Here is a 12,244-nt window from a genome sequence, read left to right as displayed (position 1 = left end):
AAAGTGCGCAAGTCTGGCTGGAATGCCGTAAAGAGGTGATGGTGGTGGTGTATGTGTGCTGACTTTGGAGGGAAATCATCCATTTGGTACCTTATGCCAAAACCTTAGTCTTTAAATTGTCACAGAGTTGATGTTTGAGAGTCTTGGTGGTAATTTTTTTAGAAGACTGTTCATTTTTTAATTTTTGTACAACAAAGCTTTCACCCTGTGTTTCTTAGCATTGCCCTCCCCCCGCCTTTGGAGCAGACTGAAAGGGAAGTAGATACCATTTGACTCGCTTTAATGTTCATTTGCAGTTATTTTTGTTATACTTTTCATTTATATTTCATTTATGCTCTTACAGTTTTAACATTTGTTTTTCTGTGGTGTATTTTGTCTATTTTCAGAATTGTTTTCATTACGTTGAGTTGAAATCCCACGAACCCACTCATCTTCATTTTCTCTTTGTCTTCAAGTTGATTTCAGAGCAGGAAAAGCAGCAGACAGGCATATGTGTCACATTTAGTTCTGTTTGATTTCTTGATGCCAATGTTTGCTCTCTGTCTTGTCCTGTGTTCAGAGACCACCAGCATGTACCAAGTGGGAAGACAGCAGTAACAGCATGACCTGGGTCCTGTTTCCCAGCCACTAATGGGAATGAACACTGTTAAGCTTTGTGATTGCCAGTTTTTAATTGCTCTAAAAAAAATCAATAGCTATAAAATAACGAAAGAAGAAAAAAGAATACACATGTGATAAAACTTTGCAAGTTCGTTTGAAATAGAGAATGTTAGGTCTGTAACTTACGTTTCGTACATGCGTTTCAGAATTAGGTTTTGGACCTTGGGAGCAGAAGCAACCTTTAGGGCCCAGCTGTCTTCTTCTCCCTTGGTATTTATGTTGCTGCTCATCCACAGTCTCCTATAAACTCAGAAACTTCTGGCTGCATAGCTTCTCTGCCCATATTCGTCAGTCACCCTGATCATTTCTTAGAGTGGAAAGAAAGGCCCAAAATGCTGTGACTTGAAATCTGTTTTAGAGTTATTAACTGTATTTCAGTCACATTCCCCTGGTTTTTTGTCACCAAATTTCTGTTTTATCTATTTGGGAAATGAAACAAACCTCTTTATAATTCCTTACATTAAAAGGTTAAGCTTTTTAATGGGCTTCCTTTTCCCCATCCTTAGCTATATTCGTAGAGCAGTATCTTGAAAGTCTCCCTCTAGCTGTTACTCTGCTACCTACAGTGGTCATTTTTATAGGGAGGAAGTTGGTGTGAGCTGGTCTCTGTCAACTGCCTTACTAAGTATTTCCATTTGTTTATGTTTCATCTGGGCTGAAAACAACTGGAGGTGGTCTGAGAGTACAGACAGAGAGGGGACCTTAAGACAGAGCCTAGAAGCCAGCTCAGCTTCCTGAAAATCCTCTCGCTGAATCTGACAGGCAGCTTCTGTCTGGGATGCTCAGGTGTCTGTCTCCCGGTTGCTGTCCCTAGGGCATTCGTATACCTGAGCAACCTGCTGTATCCTGTGCCCCTGATTCACAGGGTGGCTATCGTCAGTGAGAAGGGAGAAGTGCGGGGATTTCTGCGGGTGGCTGTACAGGCCATTGCAGGTAGGTGACCCTCTTCTGAAATGACAGCTGTGGGTTCTGCCTGGAGACAAAGCAGGCCAGTCCCGTATGGGCCACGCAGCAGTTCCACGTGCTAACGGCCCTGTGTGTGTCTAGATGTCTTGGAGAAATTGTTGCTTCCTCTGTAATACTGTTCCCAAGTATCAGGAATAGATCCTGCTGTTGGGGGAAATAATGGGGTAAGGGATTTCCTTTAACATGAAGAACAACTCTGGGATCAACTTTATAAAAGTCATTTGCACTATAAACAATGTATCCAAACTGCTTCAGAAGTAACAGAGGATTTTCCGGACTTTTTCTTGCCTAATTTTCTCTCAGGGCACTTCTAGACATTTCTGTCCGTTGGCTCCTATTTTGTAATGCGTGGATCAAGAGTTTGACACTTCTCCATGGTCCAGCTTACATTCTGAGGAAAGAACGTGGCCATTTCCTGTAATTTTTCTGTTTTAATTTCCAAACGCTATGCTGTGTTTAGTGACCTTTCAGCATTTCCTCATGGAAATCTGTGACATAGCCACCAGTGTTGAGTTTATGGGAAGTCTCCACAAGTGCAGACTAATATTTTCAAATATTTATTGAGTATTATTGAATGTAATCTTGCCACATGAAGGGATCAGTATTTTTGGATATGACATTTGAACAATATCAAGAATAAAACTGTTTCTTCACTAACTAGTCTCATTTGAGCTGAGGAGGTTGGTAGTTTACGTGAGTGGGTTGAAAGCAGCCCATGTGACTACTGCTTAGGTCTCATTCTATCTTAATGCAAAAGGATTGTCCTTCATGTCTCCTCTGGTATTAAAGTTCTCAGGACCCCAAAGTCCACTACTTTATAATTTACTTTATAATCCAGTAAGAGTCATTCCCCTCCACCCCATACGTAGCCTCGTTCAACCCTTGCTTATTTCTTTTTTTCTGTTTAGCGGATGAAGAAGCTCCTGACTATGGCTCTGGAATTCGACAGTCAGGAACAGCTAAAATATCTTTTGATAACGAGTACTTTAATCAGGTGAGAAACCTTCCAGGGAGAGGAAAGCCTTACGGAAAGAGAAGGAAGTAGACAGGTTTATACGGAAGACATCAATGGAGAACAACTGTTCTCCCTAGAACTAAAAAGTATGAGTGATCACAGTGTGTTTATAGAATATGAGACCTGTCTGACGATTATAACAGTAAAGGTGAAGGCCCAACATTTAATTTTATTTATTGCCTTTCCTCAGTCAGCTCCTAATCCACGTAATTTTCCAGTCACTATGATTTGTTAGGCAAATAAACAGAAGTAAGGAAATGGGGGGGAAGATATTATTACACTGCTTTACATCTACTTCCCCCTGCCTTGTTTTCAGAGTGACTTTTCATCAGTTGCAATGACTCGCTCTGGCTTGTCCTTGGAAGAGCTGAGGATTGTGGAAGGGCAGGGTCAGAGTTCTGAGGTCATCACTCCCCCAGAAGAAATTCATCGAATGAGTGACTTGGGTGTGTAAACAGTTTGCTATGACTGGGGACATTTTCAAAGAGGGAAAAATATTGACCACTGTCAAGGGAGGCAGTCACTGTCTTCCACTAGGAGTGGAAAGAATGCCCTGCTCTCCTCTTTGAAAGGTGGTCTGTGCATTATTTGAACGCTGTGTGTTCATTTGACCCTCTTTAGACTTGAAGTCTGGCACTTTGCTGGATGGGAAGATGGTAATGGAAGGCTTCTCCGAAGAGATCGGCCACCACCTGAAACTGGGCAGTGCCTTCACTTTCCGTGTCACAGTGCTGCAGGCTAGTGGGATCCTCCCAGAATACGCAGATATCTTCTGTCAGTTCAAGTAAGCCGCCCCTTCGCCCCGCCACGTAGCCCTCAGCCCCGCTGATGCACTAACTGTGCATCTAGAGTGCTCTACAGTGGTAAGATACTGAGCTCTTGAGAAATAAACAAATTAGATAACTAAAATGCTTTCTTCACTCGAAATGGGAGTAAGAACCTGGAATCTGTAAAGGAATGAACCAGAGTTCATTGTGGGGAACAGTGTGGCCACACATCCTGCTGGAAGTCTATTGTGGACTGTTGTCCTCTGCTAGGAATATAGGCTCTGATCCCGATAAGCCTGTTTACTAATTTTTTAAATACTCTTCATGCTGAAGTGTCTTATTAATAAATAACAAAGCAGTGAGTTATCCAGCCACCAATTATGCCTATTCGTGCTTGGGAAAAGGAAAATTTAAGTAACATAAATAACAGTAGTAATATATTCTATATGAATTGAAAAAAGAACAAAAGCTAGTATGTGGAGAAGATGTGACAGGTTTCATTTTTCATCCACTGACAAGCTTTTTCTATCGTGGAACCCTCTTGAACTCTATATGCTAGGTGTTTTCTTCTCAGGACCTTCCTAGGAAAACGCTTTTTTGAGAATCTTAAGTTTTGATACCTCCAAACATCAATATATCTTTGCAGTGCTTGGAAAGGGCCACAGTACAAGAGAATGAGGTTCCTAAAGCCCAGTTTGCACTGATGCCACCAAAAGGCTGCTTTAGAGTTCTGCCATCCATCTCCCTCTATGTGTTGGGCCCATCCCAGGGGTCCTGATGCAGTTTATAAAGCATCGCTTTTATGCAGAGCTTAGCCAAGTCCTGAGTTAATGGGTTTACTACATAGTAGGCCATTAATATCATCTGCTATAACTCATTTTTCAGACATTTTTGAAATAAAATCTAAAATGCTATCTGAGTGGTATGGAAAATGTTTTGACAAAGAAATGTAAACAACTTGGCCCAATTAAAGACCCTGCTTACGTAGAGTGCTTCTTTCCGTGGGATCCAAGTCAAGCTCTTAAAACATTGATCCTGATAAAACCATTTAATGCAAAATTCACGTGTCATATGTTTTCTTTAAGCTTTTTGCATCGCCATGATGAAGCATTCTCCACGGAACCCCTCAAAAACAATGGCAGAGGAAGCCCTCTGGGCTTTTATCATGTGCAGAATGTAAGTGACATGGACATTTTTGTTAGATGTATTTTGGGTTTGTGGTACCTTGAAATGGCTGGTGTACAGCAGTCAAGTAAGCTCCTTTTGGCTTTCTCAGGGAGGGAGGGTGATGATCTGAGCTGCTGTGCAGGGGAGCTCTGTGGGGAGAGAAGACAATGGAGGGAGTGGCCAGAGCAGCGAGCTCATCCTCCGTGGGTGGGCAGAGCGCTGGCCTTCTTGTCTGAATTACAGTGGGCCCCTGAGTGGTGTCCGGCTAATCTGCCAGTCAAATCTTGCAGCAATTCGAATGTAGTGAGATGTTTTTAGTGTCTCCTTCCTAGCAAAGTAATCATTTTAGTATGTTTTATTAAAATTAATATATATTGTCCTGTAAACCATAAAGTACTTACATTGTTCAGTTGCAAATAAGATGGAAATTATTAAGTACCTTTTGTAGCTAAGATTCAGATTCTGTTTTCCCTTTAGCTGGTACTATGATTAATCCATTAATGCCCCTTATAGTTCTTTTATATATGTTGTGAGAAAACAGAGCATCCATCTCTCCTAGGAAGGTTCATTCAAACTATTCCAAAGTCATCATCCTCATCACGACAGCTAACATTTATTGAGAGCTTATTTTGTGTCAGTCACTGTTAGAGTGCTTTTTTGTATCTCAGTTCATTTACTCCTCACCTTCAGCCATAGACGATGGTAATCCCCAGGTTAGAGCTGAGATAACTGAGGCACAGAGCAGTTAGTCACTCACCGAGGTTACAGAACTAGGAAGAGGCGGGGATGGGGTTTGAACCCAGGGACGTGTGACGTGGGGATCTTTATGACTACAAAACACATCTCTCATTTTCTTGCTAACCACGTCCACTCTCTGAAGTACAGGAGGAAAGGGCGATCCAAAAACGGAACAAGCAGACACAAAGCACATATTTTCTTTTCATGTTTAAATATGTAAACATGAGCGTGGGTGTATCCGATAAGCATCGATTGGCTGCTGTGCACAAGGACTGTGCCTGACACCCCTGGGGATACACAGATGAGTCACATGATCGTGTCCTCAAAGAGCTCACGGTTATCACGGGAAAGACAAAGCTTTAAACAACAGCAGTCCAAGATACAGAGACCTTAGATAGGCACTCATTATAGGCAATGGGAACAGAGAGAAGGGAAAGCTGTTTCCATTAACAGAAAGACCCTTTGAGTTACTTTTTTTGTTGGGGGTGGATGGTTGGGTGGGGAAAGGAGGTGGGGGAACTTCTTGGAGGGTATAATATAAACCAGAAAAGGTGGGTCAGACTTGGCATTGTACCTGCCATGTGGTCCACAGTCATGTTTTTCTTAACTATTGTCACTGTTTGAGCTGGGCCTTACAGTCTAGGAATGACTTAGAGGTATGTCGCTATGGGAAGGGCTGAGGCCTGGGCCAGCCTCAGGGGTGACAGAGGAGAGGTGAGAGCAGGTGAGTGTGATTGAGCTGAAACAATAGGCGTGTGGAGGGCAGCAGGGGGCCTGGAGGTCAGCTGGGGGTCTTGAATGCCTAAAGCTCAGTAAAGTTACTTGCGAGTGAAAACCAGAAAGAGCCCCATCCTATCTTCCGCATAGTCGGTGACCCAGCACATAGTGGGTGCTCATAAGTGCTGAGTTCAGATTGCAGCCAAAATGTGTATTTTCTTATAACGATTCTTGCCCTAATCCAGCTTGGCTTTATTCCCTGCTAGATTGCAGTGGAGGTCACCGAATCATTTGTGGAATACATCAAAACCAAGCCTATAGTGTTTGAAGTCTTCGGGCATTACCAGCAGCACCCACTTCACCTGCAAGGACAGGAGCTTAACAGGTTTGGGCCAAACGCGCAAAGGTTTTTGTTGATGTTGTTATCGTCACTTGGTGGAAAGGAGGAAATCTTTTGAGGGCTTAAGATAACTAAATAACACTTTTATATGTTACCCTGTGTTTCCCCGTTAGAGGTTTTTCCACCTTGTTTTTAAACCGCCGAATCACTGCGGTAGGTGGAGCAAGTGGAATGGTGTCAGGTGACCCTGAGGAGCATCTTTTTGTAGGAAGAGAGTGTGAATAGGACAGAAAGTTGAGGTGATAGGGATATAACATGGAAATTGTGTATAATCGTTCCTAACCACCCAGAGCTGTATGAAGCATAAACTCTAAGTGGAGGCATCACATTGGTGAGGAGAGCAACCAGGGAGACTTGGGATGGTGGCAGAGTGTCCATGTAACAGAAAGATTTTCTCATTTTACTTCTTAGCTAGCACTTAGAAGGGGGCTTTTATTAGTAAAAGGCCTAAGCCTCAGTTTTACCGTGTGTGGGATAATGTCTGGTATCTGATACTATGCCAGAGTTGGAAGGACAAACAGTCTGTGTCCTAAGGGGGCTTAACCATGCCATCAGTACCAGCTGGGGCTCTTTGGTCTTAAGAACTTTGTCCTCCTTCCTTTGCAGTCCGCCTCAGCCGTCTCGGCGATTTTTCCCTCCGCCCATGCCACTCTCCAAGCCAGGTGAGCTCCCGCTGCGTTCTTCACATGGCGTTCTCTGCCTGAATACATCTCGTATTCTGAGTCGCTTTTCATATAAAAATTATATTCAGAGTCCTGCCGCGCTTCTGTGTATCTATGTATTCTCGTATCTGGCAGGAACTAGAATTCTTGGCTCCTGATTTAAAATAAGAAGTAAGAAACAATAGGGCCCTCTTCCTGCCAATTCTCTGCTCTTCTTACTGTAGATTTTGCTCAGCTCCCTGTTCCTAAATCTGTCCACTGTGTATGTAACTTCCTGTAACAGTCAGATGACTGGGCACTGCTTTGCATATTAAACGTATTCTGCATGTTCATTTATCTTGTTTTGACTTTTCGTTATTTTCCTCCTTTTTCCTCCTTGCCCGTTTGCCACATTCCTACCCCCTCCTCTGCTCGTTCTCCATCTGTGTCCCCCTCATCTCCATCCTGCCTTCAGACCATGAGAGAAAGACTGAGCGGACTCAGTTTCTCGCCTCTGGCTGTGTGAATGGGCATGTATTGGACACATTTTCTGAGCACGCCAGGGTGCTCACACCCTCCGCTGTTGGCACCTTCCAGGATAGTGCTGACCCCTTGCCGCTTTCCCTTTTTCTGCCAGTGCCCACCTGCCAGGGTGAGAGGGTACCTAAATGAGACGATTAGTAGCTAGATTAGCTGTGCCTTAGATGTAGAACTACCCTCGGGGGCTTGTCCTAAAGCCTTGCTTCCTGTGTATGAAACACTGACCTCTCTGTATTCCTTGAGCTGAATGTAGAGCTCAGCACATTGTCAAGGTCACGTCTCACGTGCTTCAGAGAGATTTTTGGAAGCACCCTCTCCTGGTGCTTCTTTCACGTCACCCTAGGCGGGGGCGCCTTATGTTTGTTCGTTTGGATTCTTTGCCATAGTATTTTTAATTTTACAGGTTTTTACCAGTAGATTTTTTTTGGTTTTTGGTTTTTACTTTCTGACCCTTAGATGACTGCCAGAATCAGTAACCCTCTTTTCTTCTTGACTAGCATCACCAGCTCATGTGGAATTCAGCTGGGTGAATAATGCTGATAGGCTGCACATCTGAACAGTGCTGTCTGATTCATAAAGTCCCTTTTCATGCATGTGTCAGTAGGTCCTCATGATACCTATTTGAGATGGCCAGCTAAATATTAATGATCTCCATTTTATAGACGAGGAGACAGACTCCCAGAGGTTAGGTGACTGAGCCCAAGTCACATAGCTGTTTAGTGGTTGGGCACAATTAGATCCCAAGTCACTGAGCTCTCACTCCAGGAATCCCAGGTACTGAGCAGAGAACCCTCTCTGTATTGCCAGATTTTAGAATTTCTGCGTAGTGTTTCAAAGTACCTGTCATGTGGAATCTGAAATTCTTAGAAATAACTCAGGTTTTGGCTAATATATTTCATCAGTACTGTTAAGAACATGGAATTTTAATCTGAAGAAAATGTGTAACAAGAGTTCATTTACAGAATCCTGTATTTAGAGATTAGACCAGTGGTTCCCAAACTTGTCTGCACATTGGAATCACCTGGGGCGTTCAAACCTCTCAGAGGACTGAGTCCCAGCCCTCGAGATTGTGATTTAATTGGCCTGGGGTGTGACCTGGGCATTGCCATCTCTAAGATCCCCAGTGACTCCTGTGTGCAGGGAGATCAGGCACCACTGGGTTGGAGGATGGGTCTTCCCTCTCCCACCCCATCAGGTACGAGGCTCTGCCCACATCGATGGCCTTTCCCACGTGGTTATGACGCTCAGCATGCCACAGAATGGGAGAGCCTGGAAGTTTGTAATGGTGTTGTGAGTACATTTACTCTGCACAAAACCTGTTTTCTTATCGCTGGGTACAGTTCGTTGACAGCAAGAAAGATACTGTCTCTCCATTCCCTTGTGTCCTGAATTTAGACGTCCTGATGTATTTTCTGGTCTTTTGCATTGAAATCTCTCCACTGACTCTTGCTGCCTTTCAACCTAAGTGTGTCCCTGAAGACTGACATTAGAGAAGCTTATACTTTTACTGAGTAGACTTGGATCAGATTTTGACATTTTCTAAAACCTTTGAAAGTTCCAGCCACCAAGCTGAACACCATGAGCAATACCAGCCTTGGCCAGAGCGTGAGCAAGTACGACCTGCTGGTCTGGTTTGAGATCAGTGAGCTGGAGCCCACGGGAGAGTAAGTCCAGCTTTCTAAACGTTACATAAGGAACGGTGTTCAAAACGAGAAAATGTGATTTTGAGTCTCTCTTCTTGTGTTCAGCTTCATGCACCTTCGTCACTGTCAAATTCCAGCTCTGAATTGAGGTTTGGTGGTGTCGGTATTGTTTTTTGAATCAGATGTTTGTCAGACACCTGACTAGCACAGTAATTACTGTATTTCCCCAAGTATAAGACACACCCTTTTTTGAAAAATTTGGGGTCTAAAAACTGGGTGCATCTTATACAGTGGCTGTATGAGCGCGAAAAAAGCGGGAAATGCAAGTTAAAAAAATCTACAACCACTGTATAAGACGCACCCAGTTTTTAGACCCTATGTTTGTTGAAAAAGGGTGCATCTTATACATGGGGAAATACAGTACCTTCTCGTTAGCAGCAGCAAGCTTGTAGGGACTGGTGCTTTGTTACAAGGGAAAGCAGCCTACATAGTGGGCTTGTCAGCGGCAAACCAAAGGGCACCTGAAGCATATTGCACATTATACGGTCAAGACTTATGTTAATAATCTCAGTGGGGGGCTTAGCAGACAGAGTGTTTTCCTAGACCAGGATTTCTCAGCCTTGGCGCTATTTGGGGCCAGATAATTCTGTTGTCAGGGGCCATCCTGTGCATTGTAGGATGGTTAGCGGCAACCCTGGCCTCTACCCACTAACTGTCAGTAGCACATCCTCTCTACTTGTGACAACCAGAAATCTATTCAGATATTGCCACATGTCCCCTAGGGAACAAAATCACCCCCAGTTGAGGACCATTGTCTTAGATCAAAATGATCAACATCAGCTTACTTTCTCTGTTTGAGCTGTTAGAGTGAGTGGCAAATGCAGTTATTGTTTGTAGTTGTCTCTAACATACTTTTGGAAAAACGCAAATAAAAGAGACCCACCTCCTGAAACAGGCAAGGGGCTGTATCAGTTCATGTAGAGGGTAGGGGATACGTGGTACCCTGATGGGCTTCTGTGTAATGCTGAGTGCCACGGTCACGATCATCTCCATGAAACATTGAGGTCCTACTACGTGTGAGGTGTGGCTCTGTCGATCCTGATATCTCTGTCAGTAGAGACATTGCTTTAAGGAATTTGACTTTTCCATAGACACATCTGTAATGTGATTATAACTTGCATTATGAGGGAGAGGTAGTTACAGTAATAGTTTCTACTGAGGTCATTTCTTTCTGATTCTTATGAAATGACCTAGAACCTGAAATGCTCTCTTACCTCCTCCCACTTGCCACTGCAGTTATACATTATTTATGGAATATCTGTTATGCAAGGGGCTGGGATGGAGCCAAAAGGTGTGTTACTGTCCTTTGAGCACTTCAGTCTGGTTAGGGTGATGAGACGCATATGTGAAAAGGTTTGCTAGATGCCAGTGGCTGTACGATTAAGTGCCCGAATGGTGAGACAGACATGGATCGGAGTTTAGAAAAAAAAAGGCCACTGAGGCCAACCGCAGCCGGGAGGGCCTTGCTGAGGAAGTGGCCGTAGTGTGAGCGATCTAACTTCTCTCTCTTGCGTTTCCGTTTTTACAGGTACATCCCAGCGGTGGTTGACCATACAGCAGGCTTGCCCTGCCAGGGCACATTTTTGCTTCACCAGGTACTAATGAGGGGGCAAACGAGGGCCTAGGAAAGAACACACACAAAACCTGTTTAGAATAAGACGCAAAACTCTGAGTCTCTGCTTTTCCTCTCCATTTCAAGGGGATTTGGAGGTGGGAGGACAGTGCCCTGTAACTTGTTTAGAATAAGACGCAAAACTGAGTCTGCTTTTCCTCTCCATTTCAAGGGGATTTGGAGGTGGGAGGACAGTGCCCTGTACTTTTATTTCCTTTTTTCTTTTTTTGTATGTTTGTTTTTAATGTTCCTCCCTCATGCCTTGGCTTACATATACCCTTGCTTTTATACATAAATATATTTTAGAAGCGCTATTTTGAAAAAGAGTTTCATTCAATTACTATAATTCATGCAGTTTCCATGTCATTGTATACAGTTTTTATTTCCGTTATGTTTGGAAACTGCTTTCACAGCCAGATGTTCTTAAGGGGGATAGAGGATGAGGTGTCAGTGGACTGAAAACCTGGCCATGAAATGGAGGAATGTGAGTCACCTGTTGGTAAATCGAAAGTAGACTCAGTCCGTGCTCAGAAATGCTTATGACCCATGTGGGAATAGGAGCCGGGGTCTCAGACTCTGGGACATACAGCCTGGGCCTCCGCTCTGAAAGCCTTCTCAGAACCTGGCTCTTCCTCAGCCCCTGACGCGTGTCCCTTTGTTGAGAAGAACTGTGGACAGCATTTCCCCTCTCTCCATCTCTCTCTTTCCTGCCCACTCCCACACCATGCAGCCCAGAAACAGCAAACAGGAGGAAACAGTAGGTTGTCCAGCTAAACTGCTCTGTGCCGTTTCCTAGGGCATCCAGCGGAGGATCACAGTGACCATCCTCCATGAGAAGGGCAGCGAGCTCCACTGGAAAGATGTCCGTGAGCTGGTGGTAGGTGCGTACATCCCGTGGCTGCGGGTGGAGCTGGGCTTTTCCGGGATCACGTTAGTCCGCTTGGCACACAGGGCCTGTGCGGAAGACGGTCCCGGAGGACAGACTGCGGCGAATCCAGAGGCCGTAGGGGGAAAACCAGCCTTTTTTCTCAGCTCCAGCATGAGGCGTGCATTATTCAAGCCGCTGTTATTTTACTCAGTTTCCGTGGGAATGGTCCTGTGCTAGATGCCTCTGCTCATTGTGAGCTCACAGTGTATATACGTGCAAAGCAGTTTGCGAGATAAGTACCCAAATGAGAACAAGTGAAAAAGACCTGTGATAAGAGGGTTCACAGCAAGAAGGATGCAAGAGGACGGGACTAGCCTTGTGGGAGAGGATCTAAGTAGATTCCAGAGAAATGAGAGGGGTTCTGTGTGTGTGTTTTGTCTTGTCAGTTTT

General features: G+C 44.2%; 1 protein-coding gene across 13 annotated transcripts in view; it reads left to right on the top strand.

The window, feature by feature from the left end:
- The window catches only part of KIF1B (kinesin family member 1B), a 135,574-nt gene that overhangs the window by 106,733 nt on the left and 16,597 nt on the right, over nucleotides 1–12,244 (top strand). For all 13 annotated transcript variants that reach the window (XM_019639733.1, XM_019639739.1, XM_019639736.1 and 10 more), the window contains 10 exons: nucleotides 1,475–1,593; nucleotides 2,535–2,620; nucleotides 2,958–3,087; nucleotides 3,263–3,425; nucleotides 4,494–4,584; nucleotides 6,297–6,415; nucleotides 7,037–7,092; nucleotides 9,167–9,275; nucleotides 10,843–10,909; nucleotides 11,723–11,807. In XM_019639733.1, coding sequence (XP_019495278.1) covers nucleotides 1,475–1,593; nucleotides 2,535–2,620; nucleotides 2,958–3,087; nucleotides 3,263–3,425; nucleotides 4,494–4,584; nucleotides 6,297–6,415; nucleotides 7,037–7,092; nucleotides 9,167–9,275; nucleotides 10,843–10,909; nucleotides 11,723–11,807 — 1,025 coding nt within the window. The remainder of the gene's footprint in view (nucleotides 1–1,474; nucleotides 1,594–2,534; nucleotides 2,621–2,957; nucleotides 3,088–3,262; nucleotides 3,426–4,493; nucleotides 4,585–6,296; nucleotides 6,416–7,036; nucleotides 7,093–9,166; nucleotides 9,276–10,842; nucleotides 10,910–11,722; nucleotides 11,808–12,244) is intronic.

This window comes from Hipposideros armiger, unplaced genomic scaffold, assembly GCF_001890085.2.
Source record: "Hipposideros armiger isolate ML-2016 unplaced genomic scaffold, ASM189008v1 scaffold_46, whole genome shotgun sequence".
Classification (NCBI taxonomy): domain Eukaryota; kingdom Metazoa; phylum Chordata; class Mammalia; order Chiroptera; family Hipposideridae; genus Hipposideros; species Hipposideros armiger.
Note: the sequence above shows the minus strand (reverse complement) of the source record. Positions and strands in the feature narration are given on the sequence as shown.